At 41.3% G+C, this 24032-nt stretch overlaps 1 protein-coding gene across 1 annotated transcript in view; it reads right to left on the bottom strand.

The window, feature by feature from the left end:
- Positions 1-13335: 13335 nt before the first annotated feature.
- The window catches only part of LOC144599433 (melatonin receptor type 1A-like), a 69453-nt gene continuing 58756 nt past the window's right edge, over positions 13336-24032 (bottom strand). The window contains exon 2 of the mRNA XM_078410329.1: positions 13336-14282. Within this exon, the coding sequence (XP_078266455.1) occupies positions 13414-14282 (869 nt within the window). The 3' untranslated portion in view covers positions 13336-13413. The remainder of the gene's footprint in view (positions 14283-24032) is intronic.

Consider the following 24032-nt stretch of genomic DNA (forward strand, 5'->3'; position numbering starts at 1 on the left):
GGTTCCACATGGAAGGTTGATTAAGAAGGTTAAATCGTTGGGTATTAATAGTGAGGTTGCAAGATGGATTCAACAATGGCTGAATGGGAGATACCAGAGGGTAACGGTTGACAATTGTATGTCAGGTTGGAGGCCAGTGTCTAGTGGAGTACCCCAAGGATCTGTGTTGGGTCCACTGTTGTTTGTCATTTACATTAATGATCTGGATGATGGTGTGGCATTTTTCCAATAGATGGATGACCAAAAGTGGACACAATACTTCAAGTGCATCCATTCCAACGACTTGGACAACTTTAACTTAATGTTCCAACTTCTATACTGAGTTCCCTGACTGATGAAGACCAAAATGTTAAAAGTTTTCTTCACCCCCCTATCTATCTGCAACACCACTTTCGGGGAACTATGTACTTCTATTCCTATTTATTCACAAAATGCTGGAGTAACTCAGCAGGTCAGGCAGCATCTCGGGAGAGAAGGAATGGGTGACGTTTCGGGTCAAAACCCTTCTTCAGACTTCTATTCCGAGATCCCTCTGTTCTACAGCACTACCTTGAGGCCCTACTGTTCACAGTGAAGGCCTTGCCCTGGTTTGATTTCCCAAAATGGAAATGCTTGCACATCTGAATTAAACTCCATCAGCCATTCTTCAGCCCACTTGCCCAGTTGATCAAAATTCTACTTTCTATAAGGCTTTGTTGAAGTCCATACAGATCATGTTGTTAACCTTCTGAGTTACTTCTTCAAAAGACAATCAATTTTGTGAGGCTGAGTTACTCCAGCTTTCTGTGCCTACCTTCAGGTTTAAACCAGCATCTGCAGTTCCTTCCTACAGATTAAGAATAAGGGGTAGACCATTTAGAACGGAGATGAGGAAAAACTTTTTCACCCAGAGAGTTGTGAATCTGTGGAATTCTCTGCATCAGAAGGTGGTGGAGGCCGATTCTCTGGATGCTTTCAAGAGTTAGATACTCTTGAAGATAGCGGAGTCAAGGGATATAGGGAGAAGGCAGGGACGGGATACTGACTGTGGATGATCAGCCATGATCACAGTGATGGCTCGAAGGGCCGAATGGCCTCCTCCTGCACCTATTGTCTATTGTCTATGGTTTATTGTCTACACATTATTCTATTAAAGCTCTGCACATCTTTATGATCATGGTTGATTTTTATATTGTATATGGTTAACTAATAGCATTTTTATTTCTGTATTTAAACATTTTAATGTATTTATAATGCACAGTAATGCTTTCTGAACAAGTATAGGACACATTTTTTTTAAACAATATTCTCAACATTTGTCAAACAAACCCATCATCAGATAGACACGAAATGCTGGAGTAACTCAGCGAGACAAGCAACATCTCTGGAGAGAAGGGATGGGTGACGTCTCGACCCGAAACGTCACCCAATCCTTCTCTCCGGAGATGCTGCCTGTCCCGCTGAGTTACTCCAGCATTTTTTTGCTATCTTCGGTGTAAACCAGCAGTAAACCAGAACAAGGGGCCACAGTTTAAGAATAAGGGGTAGGCCATTTAGAACGGAGATGAGGAAGAACTTTTTCAGTCAGAGAGTGGTGAAGGTGTGGAATTCTCTGCCTCAGAAGGCAGTGGAGGCCAGTTCGTTGGATGCTTTCAAGAGAGAGCTGGATAGAGCTCTTAAGGATAGCGGAGTGAGGGGGTATGGGGAGAAGGCAGGAACGGGGTACTGATTGAGAGTGATCAGCCATGATCGCATTGAATGGCGGTGCTGGCTCGAAGGGCTGAATGGCCTACTCCTGCACCTATTGTCTATTGTCTATTGTCTATCTGCAGTTCCTTCCTTCACATAGGTTGGGCCTAATGGCATCACTTGTCATCTACCAGCCTCCATTGTTGCTGCTCGATCGGCTGAGTTCTTGCAGCATGCTATTTGTTGGCCTAACGGTATTAGTGTTTTTATTTTGTTATTGGTAGGAAGTCCATGCATCTATTCATCATAGAGGATCAGGCTTGAGTCCATATATTGAGTGAGTGTTCACCTGTAAGGGGTACTACCTTGAATAAATTTGATTAAAAAAATGACACAAAGTGCTGGAATAACTCAGTGGATCAGGCAGCATCTCTGGAGTAGGTGGATTGGTGACAATTTGGGTCGGGACTCATTGTTTGTTTTATCAGCTCTGCTGTTATTCGAGTATATTTCACCTTCAATGAAGCACTTTGCATTGGAATCACTATTCTTGGTACTCGTATTTCCCTACAGTGAAGTAGCAGTGGAAATGGATGCCACACTTCCTCTGTCTTCTTTCAGGTGAATGAAGAAGATGGTTGACATGATTTGGGTGTGGATTGAATGGGATGGTGGAGTGCTCTTGGGCATTGCTGCCAACCTCAGGGTGAACCAAAGTCACATCAGCAATGAGGAGCAGGTGGTGGCCACATTCTGCCAGTGGATTAACATCTTCTCACATGAGGGTAGAGGGCACTCCACCGAAATGGTTTAGGGTGTGATTCACAGCACATGTGTGTGCATACCCACCAGGCATTCTCTTCATTTCCAAATGGCTGCTTTAGTTTTAGTTTAAGAGATTTAGCATGAAAACAGACCCTTCGCTTCCAGAGTACTGAAGGAGGTGACCCTAGAAATCGTGGATGCATTGGTGATCATTTTCCAATGTTCTATGGACTCTGGATCAGTTCCTGTGGACTGGAGGGAAGCTAATGTAACCCCACTTTTTAAGAAAGGAGGGAGAGAAAACAGAATTATAGACCAATTAGCCTGACATCGGTCATGGGGAAGATGCTTGAGTCGATTATTAATAATATAATAGCACATTTGGAAAGCAGTGACAGGAGCGGTCAAAGTCAGCATGGATAAATGAAGGGGAAATCATGCTTGACTATTCTTCTGGGATTTTTTGACAATGTAACAAGTAGAATGGATAAGGGAAAGCCAGTGGATGTGGTGTATCTGGACTTTCAAAAAGCCTTTGACAAAGTCCCACACACGAGATTAGTGTGCAAAATTAGAGCATATGGTATTGGGGCTAATGTATTGACATGGATAGAGAACTGGTTGGCAGACAGGAAGCAAAGAATAAGAATTAACGTCCTTTTCAGAATGACAAGCAGTGACTAGTGGGGTGCCGCAAGGCTCGGTGCTGGAACCCCAGTTATTTGTTGAATACATTTTATTAGCCAAGTATGTATACATAATATATATTAACGATTTAGATGAGGGAATTGAATAACATCTCCAAATTTGCAGATGACACAAAGCTGGGTGGCAGTGTGAGCTACGAGGAGGATGCTATGAGGCTGCAGGGTGACTTGGATAGTTTGCATGAGTGGGCAGATGCATGATAGATGCAGTACAATGTGGATAAATGTGAGGTTATCCACATTGGTGGAAAGAACATGAAGGCAGATTATTATCTGAATGGTGTCAGATTAGGTAAAGGGGAGGTGCAATGAGACCTGGGTGTCCTTGTACATCAGTCACTGAAAGTAAGCATGCAGGTACAGCAGGCAGTGAATTGAATTGAATTGAATTGAATTGAATTGAATTGAATTGAATTGAATTGAATTGAATTGAATTGAATTGAATTGAATTGAATTGAATTGAATTGAATTGAACTGAACTAAATAATAGAATTGAATTGAATAAATTTTATTGGCTAAGTTTGTATACATACAAGAAATTTGCCTTGGTGCTTTGCTCGCAAGTAACAACACGATATAAAGTAAACAATTAAGAATAAAACATAAAACAATAAAACATTAAGAATAAAACATTATAGTTGAAACATGTGAAGAATGAAATAAAATACCAGAGCAAAAGGAGGCTCCAGACTTTTGATTGTTGAGTAGAACTACTGCTCGCGGAAAAAAGCTGTTTTTATGTCTGGCTATGGCGGCCTTGACAGTCCGGAGTTGCCTTCCAGAGGGAAGTGCTTCAAAGAGTTTGTGGCCAGGATGAGAGGGTCAGAGTTGATCTTACCCACTCGCTTCCTGGCCCGTGCAGTGTACAGTTCATCAATGGGGGGAAGGTTGCAGCCAACAACCTTTTCGGCTGATCGAACGATGCGCTGCAGCCTCCGGATGTCATGCTTGGTGGCTGAGCCAAACTAGACCATAATGGAGAAGATGAGGACTGACTCTATGATGGCAGTATAATACTGGACCTTCAATGCCTGTGGCAGATTGTGTTTCCTCAGCTGCCGCAGGAAGTACATCCTCTGTTGGGCCTTTTTGGCTGTGGAGTCGATGTTGGCCTCCCATTTAAGGTCCCTGGAGATGATGGTTCCAAGAAACTTAAATGACTCCACAGATGTCACTGTGGTGTTGTTGATGGTGAGTGGGGGGAGGGCAGATGTAGGCAGATTCCTCCCCATCCTGGAGCAGTCCAATCAGTGAAGAAAGCAAATGGCATGTTGGCCTTCATAGCGAGAGGGCTTGAGTATAGGAGCAAGGAGGTCCTACTGCAGATATGCAGGCCCCTGTTGAGACTGCACCTAGAGTATTGTGCGCAGTTTTGGTATCCTAATTTGAGGAAGGACATTTTTGCTATTGAGGGAGTGCATCGTAGGTTAATTCCTGGGGTGCCAGGACTGACATATGATGAAAGAATCGATCGACTGGGCTTGTATTTACTGGAATTCAGAAGGATGAGATGGGATCTTAGAGAAACAAATAAAATGCTATGCCAGGATTCTGTTTGTGGACTTTAGCTCTGCTTTTAACACCATTGTGCCAGAGCTACTACACACCAAATGCTCCCAGTTGACTGCGCCTGAACCCCACGGTCAATGGATCATCAACTTCCTGACGGACAGGAAGCAGCATGTGAGGCTGGGAAAGCACATCTCGGCCCCGCAGAGCCTCAGCATAGGAGCTCCGCAAGGCTGCGTACTCTCCCCTCTCCTTTACTCTCTCTACACCAACGACTGCACCTCCACAGACTCCTCTGTCAAGCTCCTCAAGTTTGCGGACGACACTACCCTGATTGGACTGATCCAGGATGGGGAGAAATCTGCCTACGGAGGGGAAGTGACACGGCTGGCATCCTGGTGCCATCGCAACAACCTGGAGCTCAATGCTCTTAAGACAGTGGAACTAATTGTAGACTTTCAAAGAGATCCTCCTCCCCTCCCCCCACTCACCATCAACAACACCATAGTCACATCTGAGGAGTCATTTAAGTTCCTTGGAACCATCATCTCCAGGGACCTTAAATGGGGGCCACCATCGACTCCACCGTCAAAAAGGCCCAACAGAGGATGTACTTCCTGCGGCAACTGAAGAAACACAATCTGCCACAGGCACTGATGGTCCAATTCTATACTGCTATCATTGAGTCCGTCCTCACCTTCTTCATCATGGTCTGGTTTAGCTCAGCCACCAAGCACAACATCCGGAGGCTGCAACGGATCGTTCGCACAGCTGAGAATGTTGTTGGCTGCAACCCTCTCCCCATTGACGAACTGTACACTGCAAGGGCCAGGAAGAGAGCGGGCAAGATCATCTCTGACCCCTCTCACCCTGGCCACAAACTCTTCGAAGCACTTCCCTCTGGAAGGCGATTCCGGACTGTCAAAGCAGCCACAGCCAGACATAAAAACAGCTTTTTTCCCATTAGTGATAGTTCTACTCAATAACCAAAGTCTGTAGTCTCTTTTTTTGTTCTGGTTTATTTTTACCCACATGTTTAAACCGTAATGTTGTATCCTTATTGTTTTGATGCGATTTTACTTAATTGTTAACTGTATGTTTGTGCTGTCATTTGTGAGCGGAGCACCAAGGCACATTCCTTGTACATGCATACTTGGCCAATAAACTTATTCATTCATTCATTCATTCAAAATTCTTAAGGGATTAGACAGGTTAGATGCAGGAAAAAATGTTCCCGATGTTGGGGGAGACTAGAACCAGGGGTCACATAAGGGGTGGCCATTTGGGACTGAGATGAGGAAAATCTTTTTCACCCAGACAGTTGTGAATCTGTAGAATTCTCTGCCACAGAAGGCAGTGGAGGCCAATTCACTGGATGTTTTCAAGAGAGAGTTAGATATAGCTCGTAGGGCTAACGGAATCAAGGGTTATGGGGAGAAAGCAGGAATGGAGTACTGATTTTGGATGATCAGCCATGATCATATTGAATGGTGGTGCTGGCTCGAAGGGGCGAATGGCCTACTCCTGCACCTATTTTCTATGTATCTATGAGCCCATACCAACCATCAATCACCCATTCATGCTAGTTCTATGATATCCCATTTTCACATCCAGTCCCTACACATTAAAGGTATTTTAATTTACAGAGGCCAATTAACTTACAAACCCGTGCATCTTTGAGATGTGGGAGGAAACCAGAGCACCCAGAGGGTCAGAGGGAGAATGTGCAAGCTCCACACAGGCAGGCAGGCAGGCACCTGAGGTCAGGATCAAACCCTGGTCTCTGGCACCGTGAGGCAGCAGCTCTACCAGCTGCACCTCTGTGCCGCCCCAAATAATGGCTGAACAATAGGCGTCTCCAATATTGAGCCATCATTTTTAGGTTCTTAATTAAGAGAATGCTTTACAAAAAGAACATCTTGTACAATATCATTTTTCTTATAAAGAATAATAACTAAAGCAACATTTCTTCGACCGTATAATTAAAAGCCAGGATCCATTCAAGGACTCAGCAACCTGTTTCTTTAAGGAAATAAAACACAATTCTATTTTCATGGCCATTCTCAAATTCAATTCTTTATTCATAGAATAAACTCATTTGTGAAGTGTTCTGAAGCGCGTGCCATAATGCTGTAAAGAGGTCAAGTTAGTGTGTATACCTGGAGGACAGCATCAGCATTCCTTCATCAGCATTCTCTTCATGTGGCATCAGCTCCAAGGATGCACTGTTCACAAACACCAAAGGTACTTCCATCTGTTTTCAGACTCATTTTGCACCAATGTGTTGCCATTTCAATAGACAATAGACAATAGACAATAGGTGCAGGAGTAGGCCATTCAGCCCTTCGAGCCAGCACCGCCATTCAATGCGATCATGGCTGATCACTCTCAATCAGTACCCCGTTCCTGCCTTCTCCCCATACCCCCTCACTCCGCTATCCTTAAGAGCTCTATCCAGCTCTCTCTTGAAAGCATCCAACGAACTGGCCTCCACTGCCTTCTGAGGCAGAGAATTCCACACCTTCACCACTCTCTGACTGAAAAAGTTCTTCCTCATCTCCGTTCTAAATGGCCTACCCCTTATTCTTAAACTGTGGCCCCTTGTTCTGGACTCCCCCAACATTGGGAACATGTTTCCTGCCTCTAATGTGTCCAATCCCCTAATTATCTTATATGTTTCAATAAGATCCCCCCTCATCCTTCTATATTCCAGTGTATACAAGCCTAATTGCTCCAGCCTTTCAACATACGACAGTCCCGCCATTCCGGGAATTAACCTAGTGAACCTAGGCTGCACGCCCTCAATAGCAAGAATATCCTTCCTCAAATTTGGAGATCAAAACTGCACACAGTACTCCAGGTGCGGTCTCACCAGGGCCCGGTACAACTGTAGAAGGACCTCTTTGCTCCTATACTCAACTCCTCTTGTTATGAAGGCCAACATTCCATTGGCTTTCTTCACTTCATTGGGACAACAAACTAAAAATGGTCCTTCAGGATTGAAAAGCATATAAATTCAAATCTATATCAAAAAAGATTATGTACAAAGACTCCCTAAACATATGTAATGGAGGTCTTACTACAAGGGCAATGCACTTTTTCTGAGTGTTTAAGGATAGGAAGACCCAACAGCATCAGGGGCTGGTGTCGAGTCAGTGAGAAAGTAATTGAAGGGGTGAGTGATTTCTGAATGGGAAATGAGAGAAGGGCCTATCGCACATTATAGCCAAGCAGATTATAAACAGAGAACAAATTAAAAAATGCAGATGTATGAAATCTGAGGCAAAATCAAACAAAAATGTTGGAAATATGCCACAGATCAGTCAGCAGCTGCAGAGAGAAAAACAAAGGTACCATTTCATCTGATGAAAAATGGCACACAGTGCTAGAGTAACTCAGCGGGTCAGGCGGCATCCCTAAAGAACATGGATAAACATGGATAGGTGGCATTTTAGGTCAGGTCCCTTCTTCAGACTGATTGCGGGTGGAGGGGGGATGGGGGGGAGTAAGAAAGCTGGCAAGAAGAGGGGCAGGACAAAGTGTGGCAGGTAATAACCTCATTATTATCTGCCACACTTTGTTTTGCCTCAGTTTTCTACCCTCTCCTCCCCCACAATCAACCCAAAGAAGGGAATCAACCCGAAATTCACTTATCCATGGTCTCCAATGATGTTGCCTGACCTGCTGAGCTATTCCAGCATTCTGTGCTCTTTTTGTAAACCAGCATCTGCAGTTTCTTGTTTCTACATTTCACCTGATGACCTGTCAGTAGAGCTTTCATCAGTGTGGACTCGGTGGACTGAAGGGCCTGTTTCCATGCTGTGTCTCTAAAACTAAAACAAGTAGGCAGTACAAATACACCATTTTCCTCATGGCAGGTCAGATTGTAAGTAATTGAACCTTACAAGGATTCATGTTTAGGCCTTCGCTATTTACAGTCAATATGCTGGCTTCGTTGAGGGAGAGGCATGCAATATATATTCATGTTTGATCATGATACGAAGCTGACAGGAAAAATAAACTGTCAATTGAATGCAAAGAAGCTGCAAAGGAATTGAGACTGGTTAAATGGTCAATAATGAAGGTGGCAGATGGGATACAAGGTAAAAAATATGGAATTATCCACTTTAGTACAAGGAGGCATAAAGCAGGATCTTTTGGAAAGATGAAGGTTTAGTTATTGTTAGTACTTAAAGGATTTGTATATTTTACAAATAACAGAATATGTACATATTATTGCTGAAAGCAATTAGAAGTTAAACAAGATGCTAGTCGTTTACTGCAAGGAAGTTGAAGTAAAAAAATACTGCGATTATCTGGTGACCTCACACCTGGAGTAGTGTATCATTTTGGTCTTAGCTAATAAAGCATATACTCAAAGAAGGTGCAGCAAAGGATCATCAGATTAATTCCTGGTCTGAAAGGAAATCTTGAGAGAACGTGGTCTATATGCTCAGGGGACCAGAAGAACAAGGAGTGTTGTTATCACAACAATTACAATTCTTAAGAGGACAATATGGATACATGATAAGACACATTCCCTGACTGGAGCATCTAAAAGGAGGGGACATAATCTCAAGATAATGCTCTGACAGCACACATGAAATTGGGAGGAAATTCATCATTTAGAAATATGTGAATCATTGATATTTCTTATCTGCTCACTGAGTTTATTTAATATTGGGAGTGATACATTTTTAGGTACTAATGGAACTAAGGAATGTCGGGTGGGTCAGAGAATGGAACCCACCCATGACCCGACAGAATGGCAGAAAAGGCTGGAGGGATGGTTTGGCCTACACCTGCTTCTGTTTCACATGTATTGCCTTATGTACAGGCTGATTAGAATGGCAGTGCCAGTGGCTAAAGAGATTATTCCTCCTAACTAGATAAAGCCAAATGCCAAGATGTTGCAGGAACAGCTTTGGAATTTAACAGATGGGGATTAAAAAAAAAACAACTTTTAAACATCAAGGTTGTATTTATAAACATTGCAACAGAAAGGACACTGAAATTGAAATAGATTTTGGGGCTGATATTCCTTGAGGCATTTATACATTTCGGCACACCATGCATAGAATATGTTAGACATTCATGTTCATGAACTTGACTTTCAGAATAAATTGCACTATGCAAATAATGCAGAACTTTGCTTATCATTGTATAAAAGCCAAACCCATCATGTCAAACATTGGATCATTTAGATTAAATACATCTTTGTATAAAAAGAAAGCAAGCAACCTATACGTGTCGAATTCACATTTTTTACATTTGTGCATTTTAATTTTCAATGTTTCTTTAAATATGATAATTTAATTCTAACACAGTTTCAACATCCATTTATCAAACTAAAGGAAATTAAGGCAAATAACAAAGATTGGAGTAAATGGAGTCAAGGGCTGAAACCTCTTGAGATATACTTTCATTTCTCTGGGCATTTAATAAAGATGAAAGACATGTCACTTCCCTTGCTGAGAGCAAATACCTATTGAACTCAGACTTGCAGTGATCTAACACCTTGTTGTTCATTTTGATTATTATCCACATGGCTCTTGACCTGAAGTAAGGTTATGGCATTCAACTCATTAGAAGCATCAGGGGCATACTGATCTCATTCCCATGCCAGCACCTTTCAGTGACAAGTGGAAAAAGTACGTGGACACGTTCTGAGTGTTTGAAAATGGAGTTCATTTGTGAAATAATCAACAAATACTCAAAACAAAGAAAAAAGATTGGCTGATCACTTAGTTTATTATGGCTTTAATTCAACCTAACTTCATATTCCGTGATCAAAATAAATGATCATATCTCCCTTATCATAAATGCATGGATAAAAAGGCACAACCCCGTGTACTGAGCCTCTTATTATAGAAATGCAGATGTATTTTCTACATACTAAATATAAATCTAATGGTGTCACTGGCTATTTGTCAAACCACTGGAAGTTAAAGCAGGCGACCTGTACAATGGGTACACACAATACCAAAGGGAGCATCTGCAATGTTAGCCACAGTACACTTGGATGAAAATCCCAATTCAAGATCATCTGCCCTGCAGTGAAGGACTATCTTTTCCCCAGAGAAGGGAATTGGTCAGTGCTGCCTATCCTATGGTGGATGATGAGAAGGACTTAAACAAAAAAAGCCAGCATTAAGGCAATGGAGTACTACATATAGAGATAAAGTACAGGGGACAGGATAACTCTTTTAAATTTGAACCACTAAATTATTTTATCCTCAGACACATGCTTATCACAATTTAAAGCATCATTATTTGATGCTTTAAGTTGACTATAGTATATGCCTGAGATTCCTTCTATATTTCAAGAATATTCCTACTATATTTCAAGATATATTCCTACTACATATCTGATTGTAAAATGGACCATGCATATTATGCATTAGTTCCTCAGCACACAGATATTCCAATATTCAGTTCCACCAGTTTCAGAGGATTGCGTGAGATTTTTATAAGCAAAGAAAAGCATTTCATGAGTACCAGGAGTACATTGCGGTCAAGGTCTAACTTCAGCACCGAATCTTTGTTTGAATTAATTCCTTATAAAATACTGTGAACATATTACTGATATAAATACTATTATCCATTTTCAATGGGTAATCAATTTGAAAAAATGTGAATAATCTGTACAATTTTATCTCACTGGGGATGCTGGAATTTTGATATAAAATCACAAAAGACTGGTCACACCGAGGTGGATAATCTTTTCTGGTCAAAATCCTTTCATCTGATGAAATGACACTTCATTGACTTAAAGGCCGAAACTCTGCTTCTCTTTTCAAAGATGCTGCTTATTGTGTAGAGTATTTTCAGCTCCGATTTTATTACAATGCAATCTCATATTTTCTGTAACAGCAGAACAAGCATTATTTCTGTTGATCATTTGAAATAAAGAACATTGGTGTTGTAAAAATAAGACATAATTAATAACCCCTAATTCATTCTGTGGATGCATAATACTGATTGAAAAGTATGGGGCTTTCAGTCCTAAGCATGACTGAATCAATGTTTTAGCTCATAATTGCCATTTAAAAAACAGGCCGCTTGCAGATCTGAGTTTGACTGGGTGACGTAGGAGCACCAAAACTATTTGCAACCAGTTTGAAATTTTATTCTGCTCTTTGATTTTAATTTGGCCATTGACAAACACTAAAGGAAACTGCCTAGAAGACATGCTATTTCATAGTGGAATTTGCCCATTAGAAACCATTACTAGAGCTCTAGCCTAGGAAATGTCCCTGACCATGACAATGTGTTTCAAATCCAACAGGGAGTGGATTACTTTGCACTGCGAGAGCTTTAGTTCCCATTGGAGCTGAAGATCTACAAGTCATTGAATCTCTTCTGAACAGAAGATAATTTGGGACAGCTAACAATGCTAACTTACTCTTACGTGGTTACAGATATTTTTCTGTTGGAGAAACCTCAGATGTATCTTCAAGGACCTTGTTATCATTTCACACCCACTGACAAACTAACTCCTGCAATGTAGAATAGGTTGGACTGGCACTGTTCAAAGTGGTGCACTTCAGAGAGAGCTCCATTAAATTTTCCCCTGCATGTTTTCATTCAATGGAGAACATGGAATTTTCTAAAAGCAAATTGGTTTGGTAAATTATGTGAAATAACTATTTGCAAGACAGATACCATGACGATTGGTAAAATATTATTGTACAATGTTATATTGAAATGACATCTTCAGGATGCTTGGCAAAGTTCCAATCTGGCACAACATAGTTACTATCCTGCCAACCACAAAGTTATCTAAATAATTAAACTCTGAAATAAATGTTTTACCTCAATTACTATATATGTAGGATTAATTTCTCTGTCAACCATTCACATTCATAGACTCTTGATTGTCAAAAATCAATTGCACTGTGCAAACTGTAGGACTTCACGTCATTATACAGGAACCAGAAACTATCATACCAAACACTATAAAAGCACTGTTGGTAAAATTATATTCATCTTTGTATATAAGGAGAGCATGCATCCTATACGAGATAATGTATAGTTAACAATTTAACTTTGGAAAGGCTAAACAATTTACCTTTTCACATTTCTTTAAAGATAGGGAATATTTTGCCAATGAAATATTTTCCTTTTTCTCAGCTCAGGAGACGTTAAAATTTAAAGCATTTAAAATATTCTCTGCTGCCTCTTTGTGAATTAATTTCAAAATAAAGATCTAAATTTGACTGTTTTTGTGGTTGCACTTTAAGCTCTGTATCATTTACACCAATTTAAGTATTCGCGTTTTGAGCCTCTGCTGCAAATTTTAATTTTATAAAACTATCGAACACATAATAGCCAAAATCCAATTTTCTGCTCGCCATATTTGTTTTCAATTTCACAAACCCCGTAAGGCAAATTGGACTTACAGATGATTAAGGATTAAGTTAAGCATAGTTTGCTTAAAATATTAACATTTAACTATCAAATTTTCACTACAATTATATGTAAGTCAAAAGCTTTAAGAATCTATCAATTGTCAAAAATAAACTTTTCACCTTATATAATTCTGCATGAATATAATTATAATCACATGTTTTCTGTTCTTGAGTACTATTTATCAGTATAAATGAATGATGTTATTGTTATACTTTAAAGTAACATGTTTAATAAATGCAAACATAAGTTTAACAACTTTGAATATATATTTTGGATGTTCCATCGATTCTATATAATGTGCTTTTCTCTTTAGCTTCATTGACTGGCACATAGAGTGAATGCAAATAAACATTCAGACTGAATCTACCTTGACTTGATTATTGTTTGTCATTAAAGGAGAAGGTTTACTTTTCATTCTGTCAGGAGCATCATTAGAACTGTCAAGGAAGAAAATCCTTGCGGTGCACACCGAGATAATAATTCTCTTGTACTCTCTCCTGAAATTCTGGTTCAAAAGTCCATAGATGATAGCGTTAAGGCAGCTGTTGAAATATGCCATGAAGTAACTGGCTACAAATAGCCAATCTGGAATTCTCGGGCCAATTGTGTCTGGATTCACAGCGACGGCAAGACCAATAATATTAAGGGGTGCCCAACAGACAGCAAAGAGCACAAAGACCACAAACATTGTCACAAAGTTTCTCAAGTCATGAGGCTTCAGCTTGGGTCTCATGTCTGGCTTGACCCGCCTTCTAACCTGGATGACGAGGGCCCATATTCTCAGGTAGCAGAAGGTGACGATGGAGATGGGAAGAATGAAGTGAAAAAACACCACTGACACCGTGTAGGCAGAGCTCACGGATTGCACAAAGGTGCAGGAGTAGACCCTCGGGTCGTATTGTAATGATTCCACGAACAGGTTTGGAACGATTGCTATGAATGTCAGCGCCCAGATGAGGATAACAATGCACAGAGAATTCTTATCACTGTAGAACTTGTCATACTTCAGACTGTGACAGATGTAGCAGTATCGATTGATGGCAATGCCGGTGATGTTAAAAATCGATCCAATCACACTAAAACCCATCAGGAAACCACTGATTTGGCAATGCAGGTAGCCCAGGTTCCAGCCATTATGAAATATTGATGTCAAGACCAGAGGGTATGGATAGATTGCCACCACAAGATCTGCTATGGCCAGGCTGACAACAAATATATTCCCTGTTTAAACAAAGAGAGAGATTTATGTAAATGTATACATATTTATATGTTTAACAAACAATTATAAATATAGCTAGACTTCACAAATCAATCAATTAAATAAAATACAAAATTATTTTGGAAATTTGCAGCATGTCAGATAACATCTGTGGAGTGAGAGGTTTAGTTTAGTTTAGAGATACAGCACGAAATCAGGCCCTTCGGCCAACCGAGTCCGCTCCGACCAGCGATCCCCACACACTTGCCCTATCCTTCACACTAGGGACAGTTTACAATTCTTACCAAAACCAATTAACCTACACACCTGTACATCTTTGGAATGTGGGAGGAAACCGGAGCATGCAGGAACCGGAAACCCCATGCAGTCACAGGGAGAAAGTACAAACTCCTTACAGACATGAGGATCAAACCCATGCATCTGGCACTGTACGGCAGCAAATCTACTGCTGCACCTCTTAATGGGGCAGCTAATCAGTTAACCAGCTTTGTGGGAAGTCATCATTCTGAAACTTTGCCCCTCTCCACAGATGCTGAGAATTTTCACTGATCTGTGTGTTATTTCAGACTACTGGCATTCAATCTATTTTGCTTTGATATCAAATGAATGTTATCTTGATGAAAAAATCTTCTTATAAATATTCTTTGATTGATTTTACAACATAAAACCGAATGGGAAAATTATTTTTTTCATACATCCCGGTCACGTATCAGCCAGTGAAGTACATTTTTGAACTGTGAATGCAGTTGTATTCTTGAAAACACAGCAGGCAGTTTGCAAACATAAGGTGCCACAAATAGCACAGTGATAATGCCCAGTTAATCTGTTTTATTGATAGCAATTCAGGGTTAAATACTGACAGATGCCAGAGAGAATAAAATCTTTGAATCGAGTTCTGGTGGAGATTTTAAGCCAAACATCAATAATTTTTCTCTTTTAGTTGCTGATCAATATTCTGTGCATTTCAAATATTAAATTGTTAGAAATTACAATTGACAATAACAAGAGATGAAAGCTTAATGGGCTGAAATTCCAGTTAGTGCTTTTGTTTTATGTGCTAAACAATTGAAAACCTCTGTATTAGGGCATGCATCGTGTGAACCCAGTGAAACAGCAACCTTGGACAGTTTCCCAGAATCACACTGGCACTTACCTGTATAAAGTGTCTACAATTGGTATGAATTTCCATGGCAATGCTTCTTTTGCAACCTCCCAGAGGAAATTGCTGTAGCTACTCACAGGTCTTTAAATTGCGGTGGAATCTGAGCCATCCAAATTTGCCATCAAGCACTAAAAAAGGTATGAGTCATGCAGTGCCGAAACAAGCCCTTCAACCCAAGTCATCCATCCCACTTAGGCGATTTTAAGGCGACTGCCGGCGACTAGGCTGTCGCCGACTGTTCGCCGGGGTGTCGCAGGCATGATCGTGAGGAGTCTTCCAAAGATCGTAGTGATTCGTAGCGGATCAGCGCGTCGTCGAGAAATCAAACGGTTTGAAATCGCTCAGTGACAGCTGGCTTGTCGCCAGGTATCGTAGCTTATTGCGGTCGCTGTCGCATGCTGTTCCCAGGTTTGATAGATTCTCTTAAGATGCATTTAAAAGCACATAATATTAAAATAAGTAAAGTTATTTCAAAATACCATAAAATGCTTGTGTTTAACGAATTTATTTACCGTCAGGACATTTGACAGGTAGATTGGAGGCGACAGTTTGACGGTCAGGTAAGCATGGGAAATTTTGTGATGTTTTTGGCCTCAGCCATTACAATTAAAGTGGGCTCCAAACCCAGATATTCAACCCAGAAATCAGATATGCATCTCCCGTACATTTTCAAAGAATGCCCACACACTTTTCACAAAAATCCACTGAACCACTTTAAAAAAAAAATTTGTTTAATACAGCTATTAGTAAACTGGAAGTAAATCCAGTTTTTTTAAGTAACTCATACAAGGTGTTATAGTTCAAAACTCTCAAGTACTTGCCGACTTGTCAGTGATTTCAGCGAAAACTAGGACGCCGGAGAAGCATTGACAGCGTGGGAATTTTCGTGATGTTTCAGAAGACGGTGTAATCTCGACCTGACTCGGCATTGTCGTGGTCATTGTCGTCGGGTAAAAGAAAAGTTTGGCGATCTGCTACGACTTTGACAGTCGCCAGCAGTCACCAAAAAGATCACCTAAGTGGGACAGGCCCTTTACTGAGCTGGTCCCAGACACTTGCATTTTGGCCTATGTTCCTCCAATTCTTTCCTATCCATGGAAATGTCCAACTGCTTTTTTGAACATTGTAATTGTACCTACCTCTACCGCTTCCTCTGGCAGCTCATTCAATATACCATAGGAGAATAAGACATATGAGCAGAATTAGACCATTGAGGCTGATACAATAACCATTATATGCTCACGATCATACAATAACCATTATAAGCGTGGAGGAGTCACATTCAATCATGGCTGATCTATTTTTCCCTCTCAACCCCATTCTCCTGCCTTCTCCTCATAACCTTTGACACCCTTAATAATCAAGAACCTAGGAATCTCTGTTTTAAAAATACCCAATGACTTGGCCTCCACTGCCATCTGTGGCAATGAATTCCACAGATTCACCACCTTCTGGCTAAACAAATCCTCCTCATCTTCATTCTAAAGGTACGTACTTTTATTCTGAGGCTGTGCCCTCTGGTCCTAGACTATCCGACTACTGGAAATATTCTCTTCACATCAACTCTATCTAGGCCTTGCATTCTATCCACCCCCCTCTATATTAAAAAGCTGCTCCTTACGTTCCTTTCAAATTATGCCCCTCTCATCTTAAATCTATGCCCTTAAGTTGTAGACTCCCCTCCCCTGGGAAAAATACAATGACTAACTACCTTATCTATGGTCCTCATATTTTATATACCTCTATCAGGAAAATGTCCCAGCCTAGCCAGTGTCTTCTTATAACTCAAATCCTGAATCCTGGTAACATTCTGCTGATTCTTTTCCGCACACTTCTCAGTTTAACGACTGGTTTCCTACAGCTGGGATGTGCACAATACTCCAAGTGTGGTCTCACCAACGACTTGTACAGTTGCAACATGATGTCTTAACCTCCTCTAGGTCTCTCTGTCCTGCAACATTCTCTAGCCAACATACCTACAATACAGGAACCATTATTCTTGCAATGAGAAGTCATGTGCAGGTGACTGGATGCATGGGCACAGAAATACAGCATCAATGGATTTAGAACTGGTTATCAGATTGGGAGTAACCTTGATTTGCTAGCAGTACTTTGGCAGCTCCATTGGTAGTCCCACGACATGACAATAACAGGAGAGGGTCCCAAGGGATGCAGACTGGCCAGTGGATTCGGAAGAAAAGGGATGAAACTCTGAGGGCCTGATTCACCAAGAATATTACAATATCATATTCCTGCTTCCTGCTCTCCAAGGAGTAACATTTCCAAAGATTAATATTTGTGTCAGCTTCTCAATTACAAAGATTAATAACCCTCTGAGAGAAAATAATTTCACCTAATCTGATTTAAATGGGCCACTTTATCACAATCAAGTCACTTATCTAAATCTACAATCTCAGCACTTGTTCCATGTTTTTCCCTTTCAAATAATGTGAATTTCATCACATTATGGTTAGTATTGTATAAAGTTTCAAACACTGTTAGGTAGTTAACTGGATATGGATCATCTCTCATTACTAAGTACACTGTACATCTTTTTGTTGTGGAAACGAATGCTGAACATCCTCAAGTGTCATGAGATAGTCTTCTTAACCTGTCTACATGAGAGCGAAATCTTCTATTAAACCAGTTCTCTGCTAATTTACCTCTGAATGTTAGCACGAGATCCTGTGGTTGTATTAATGAACTGCAGAGGAGACAATCATGAAACATAGGCCAATGGTCAGTGCAACCCAGCCTATTAACCAATAAAATTGGTGCATTGTACTTTGGCCTTCAGTGTCAGTGTCAGGGTTTTCTCCGAGATCTTCGGTTTCCTCCCACACTCCAAAGACGTACAGGTATGTAGGTTAATTGGCTGGGTAAATGTAAAAAAAAAAAAATTGTCCCTAGTGGGTGTAGGATAGTGTTAATGTACGGGGATCGCTGGGCGGCACGGACTTGGAGGGCCGAAAAGGCCTGTTTCCGGCTGTATATATATGATATGATATGATATGATATGAACTGGTACGACTATAAAGCAGCAGTGCTTTCAATAGCAGATGAATTTCGAGGAAGACTTATCTTTGCTACATGTGTGTGTTTTTTTGCACCTCATAGCTGCTGCAAAAGCTCATATACAACTTCCGCCACTGTTTTAAATTGTTTTCTATTTCTTAACTTCAAATTTTAAAATATTATTGTCAGCTTGCGTTTGTTTGGTCTTCTCTCAGAATTACTGCCATTTTTATCATTAGGTCAATCATTTTCATTCCTTCCCTGTGGACAATGTAGGCTTGAGATATTTATCTGCTAATTCTCACATATTATCTCACTTTCGTATCCACTCCCTATACACTAGGGGCAATTTAGAGAGACCAATTAATCCACAAGCACACAACATCTTTGGGTTGTGGAAGGAAATTAGAGTGCCCAGTAGAAACCCACGTAGTCATCGGGAGAACTCCATGTTTGCACAGCTTCTGAGATCAGGATCAAACCCAGGTCTCTGACACAGTGAGCAGCAGTTCCACCAGCTGCGCCTCTGTGCCGCGTTTTGCACTCTGTGCGGCTCTTCCAATAATGTAATTACTTCCTCTTTAGAAACCCTCAATAATGTCTCCTCCAAAACTATCCAGAAATCCAGACATTTCCCATCTTCAAACCTTAGTTTAAATGACCCCCCCCCCCCCCCCCCCCCCCCCCCCCCCCCCACACACACAATATATAACTACCACCAATGGGGGATCGTGATCAATAGACAATAGACAATTGTCTATTGATCACGATCCCCCACTGGTGGTAACATCTCAAAATCTTATCATACACCTTTAGGAACTTAAAAGTTTCAGTAAAATTGCCCCTCGTTCAGCTAAATTGGGATGACACAGTGGCACAGCAGTAGAGTTGCTGCTTTACTGCACCAGAGACCCCGGTTTGATTTTGTCTGTACAGAGTTTGTACGTTCTCACTGTGACTGCGTGGATTTTCTCCGGGTGCTCCATTTTCCTCTCACATTCCCTAGACGGGCAGGTTTGTAGTTTAATTGGCTTCTGTAAATTGTCCCTAGTGTGCAGGACAAGGGATGATCGCTGGTCGGCGCAGACTTGGTGGGCCGAAAGACCTGTTTCCACGCTGTATCGCTAAACTAAACTCTAAAGAATACAGATCAATTTTTTTTAGCCACATATGATAGGGCAGGGCACACAATACATGGATAGCAGTAAATTATATTTGGACAGCTGCATTTAGGAATGCATCACTTTCTGCAGGATTCGCTACACACACTGCAATCTGGCTTTTGCATTTTTGTTTACCCACATGTTTCTTATTTCTCTCTGGCTTAATTACATGAGATTATATAATAGGATAGATGCCAGCCAATACTGGTGCTTATGCTTCATCCATGTCTCCTTTCACTTTTCCTCATCTGAAAATATTGGCATAGAACACTAATTTCTTCTCCTTCACATGCTTGTCAAGGATCTTCAACTAAATTGCACTCAGCTTTATATTTGCAAGAAAATTCTATCTTTTGATTTAGACTTTAGACTTTAAACTTTCGAGGTACAGCTTGGAAACTGGCCCTTCAGCCCATTGAGTCTGCACAGTCACTAACACTATCCTACACATTAGGGACGATTTACAATTTATCAAAGTCAATTAACCTTTAAACCTATACGTCTTTGGAGTGTGGAAGGAAACTGTGCGCCACTGTGTCACTCCGATGTTTTCCCAATGTGGATTTTATTTTAGTCCTTTATCTGTAGTGTCTAAAGCTTAAATTCTTAGTCCATTTCCTTTCATTTGTATTAGGTTGATTGTTAATGTAACCTTTTGTATACATGCCTTTCCAAGCAACAGTGTCCTAATGACCAGGAAAGTTTACTTTTTAATAATTCACTTTCATAGCTCTTGTATCACAGGCAAGGGCAAGATATTTTTTGCCACCTTTAATTGCCCTGAAAAAAGGTGATGGTGAATATCAACCTTGAACCTCTCCAACTGATGAAGATACCCTTACTGTTCCAGCTTTCGAGATCCAGTAATGGCGAAAGAGCACAGACATATTTCCAAGTCAAAATGGTCTGTAACTTGAAGAGGAAGTGTAAGTGGTGATGCTTCAATGTTCCCTGCTACCCTTGAGTGGGGTGGTTGATGGCCTTCTATCCTGGATAGTATTGTTAGTGACAAACCCATGCAAGCAAGCGGAGAGTATTCCATAATGCTATAGATACGTCCTGTAGATGGTAATAAGGCCAAAGAGAGCCAAGTGTGTCAATTGCCCCAGGATAACCTTCCTCTGTCCTGTTCTTGTAGCAATGGTATCTATGTGTAGGAAGGAGCTGCAGATAGTTTACACTGAAGATAAACATAAAATGCTGGAGTAACTCAGCGGGACAGTCAGCAACTCTTGAGAGAAGGAATTGATGACATTTTGGGTTGAGACCCTTCTTCAGACTCAAGTGTGAAGAAGGGCCTCGACCCGAAACGTCACCCATTCTCTCTTATGCTGCCTAATGGTATTTATATGGTCTGATTTGAGTTGGGTTTCTGGTCAATGATTATCAAATTCTCTATACATTTTTAGTTTAGAGATATAGTGCGGAAACAGGCCCTTCGACCCACTAAGTCCGCACCGACCAGCAATCCCCACACATTAACACTATCCTACACACACGAGGGTAACTGGGATTTAAAAAAAAAATGTTTACAACTCATCCAACTCTGTTTTGCGGCATTAGAAATACCTCTATTATTTAAGACCTTGAAGAGAGAGAGTTAGAAGAGAGTTAGGATAGCGAGGAGAATTTAAAAACTGCTGACAATAGAAAATTAACACCATGAATTGAGATATTTAATAGATCTTAATGGTGCAGCATAGACTACCTAAAATAATGCAGTCAAATCAAATGGGTGGGTCAACATCTCTACGTGACTGGATGTGTGGAGGTTCAACAATACTCAAGAAGCTAAACATCATCTCGAACAAAGCAATCAATTTAACTGGCACTCTATCGAACACCCTAAACATTCAAAATAGGCATATTCAGTATTCTTTGTGTTAGCTAATCGAGCCTCGTACATGGGTCAGACAGCATCTCTGGAGAAAAGGAATAGGTGACGATTTGGGTCGAGACCCTTCTTCAGACTCACCTATTTCTTTTCTCCAGAGATGCTGCCTGACCCACTGAGTTACTCCGGCATTTTGTGTCTATCTTTGGTTTACACCAGAATCTGCAGTTCCTATACCTTAAACATTCATTTCTCCCATCACCTGCATCTCTGAAGAAAGGTCTCAACCCGAAACATCACCCACTCCTTCTCTCCAAAGATGTTGCCTGTCCCGCTAAGTTACTCCAGCTTTTTTGTGTCTATCTGCGGTTTAAACCAGCATCTGCAGTTCCTTCTTACACATTATCTCTTTGTTATCCCACTTTCACATCTATTCCCTATACATTAGGGGCAATTTACAAATGAAAGTTAACCTACAAACCTGCATGACTTTGGGATGTGAGGGAAATCCAGGGCCACCTGAAGAAACCAACAAGGTCACAGGGAGTATGTGTAAACTCCAAACAGACATCACCCGAGGTCAGGACCGAACCTAAGTCTCTACCGCTGTGAGGCAGCAGGTCTACCAGCTGTGCTGCCAACATGGGCAATTGAGTTCCCATTACGCATCTGAATGTTTTCCCCTTTCCAGGTGACTTTTTAAAAAAACGACATTTAGCTGGTATCTAAATTGACATTGCCTATTGTACACCATGAATGAAGACATTTGAGAGGTCAAGACAAAGATACAGCCAGAGAAGAATCATTGACATTCACAGGATAGCAGGTATCCATTCAGTTTGTTTTATCCATGTCAGCTAGTCGAGCCTTGTACACTCCAGAAGGTAGTTTCACTTCTTCCAGTGCACATCCAAGTAGCTGACATGCCAAACAGCTCAGCCACTTTCACTTGAGCTGCCTACGCAGACTCCTTCACATCAGGTGGCGGGACAAAATTCCCGACAGAGGTCTTGGAGGGGACGGAATCCCCAGCGTCCACACCCTCCTACGGAAAGCCCAAGCAGGCCATGTCGTCAGAATGCCCGAGAGTCGACTGTCAAAACAGCTTCTGTATGGAGAACTATGTCAGGGCAAGCGCTCAGTAGGAGGACAGAAGAAACGGTTTAAGGACTGCCTCAAAGTGTCCCTCAAAGACTTGGACATCAACCTCAGCACTTGGGAGTCTCTTGCTCTGGACCGTTCAACCTGGCGTAGCAAGCTCACCACAGGAGCCCGTGCAGCAGAAAACAGACGCACTGCAGAGGCCCAGAGGAAACGCACCGCGCGCAAGGCCCGGGCTACCTCCATTTCCACTGCAACAGCCATCCACTTGTGTCCTATGTGTGGGTGTGCCTTCCGGGCCCGGATTGGCCTCACCAGTCACTTCTGGACCCACAGTCACAAATCCTCCAACTGAAAGTGAAGTCATGGTCACACGAACCGGAAGGACGAACAACAACAACATCCATTAATTACAGAGTGTTTCTAACTACTATTCTTTTCGGCAGTCAGGTTCACACATTGAATCAATCCTCTCAGCAAACTGTTTCTCTCAGGTGCTTGATAATTGATTTTCCAACAACCTTTAATCTGTGCCGCCCAGTTATTTGTCTTGCCTCAAAGGCTATTCTTTCGATCCAAAACCTCATACATTTATACTCCTTAATTAAACCTTACCCTAACCTTTATAGTTCCAAATAAAACATTCCTTGCTTTTGTTTTGCCAAGTTTCATCAAAGTTAAAATTGGCCTGTCCTGATAATATCTTTGTAAATCCTGTTTATGCTCTAATGAAATCATAATCTTCTTGTAAATGGCAGATTTAAACACTTAGCATTATCTCTGCAAAAAGACAGGGGGATAAGAAGAGGTTTCATTTAATAAGAAAATTTAAAAAAAACAGATTCTGGAAATCTGAGGTCATAGAGTCAGAGAGGACATCAGGGAAACAGGCCCTTCGGCGCAAGTTGCCCATGCCGACCAAGATGCCCATCTATACTACACCAACGTTCATGTTTGGCCCATATCTCTCTAAACCTAACCTCTCCATTTACTTGTCCAAATGTATTTTAAATTGTGTTATAGTACCTGCCTCAAGGGCGTGCAGCGTCGGTTTACTAGGTTAATTCCTGGAATGGAGGGACTGTCGTATGCTGAAAGACTGGAGCGACTAGGCTTGTATACACTGGAATTTAGAAGGATGAGAGGGGATCTTATCGAAACATATAAGATTATTAAGGGGTTGGACACGTTAGAGGCAGGAAACATGTTCCCAATGTTGGGGGAGTCCAGAACCAGGGGCCACAGTTTAAGAATAAGGGGTAGGCCATTTAGAACGGAGATGAGGAGAAACTTTTTCAGTCAGAGAGTTGTAAATCTGTGGAATTCATTGCCTCAGAAGGCAGTGGAGGCCAAGTCTCTGAATGCATTCAAGAGAGAGCTAGATGGAGCTCTTAAGGATAGCGGAGTCAGGGGGTATGGGGAGAAGGCAGGAACGGGGTACTGATTGAGAATGATGCCATGATCATATTGAATGGCA

This window comes from Rhinoraja longicauda, chromosome 1, assembly GCF_053455715.1.
Source record: "Rhinoraja longicauda isolate Sanriku21f chromosome 1, sRhiLon1.1, whole genome shotgun sequence".
Taxonomy (NCBI): domain Eukaryota; kingdom Metazoa; phylum Chordata; class Chondrichthyes; order Rajiformes; family Arhynchobatidae; genus Rhinoraja; species Rhinoraja longicauda.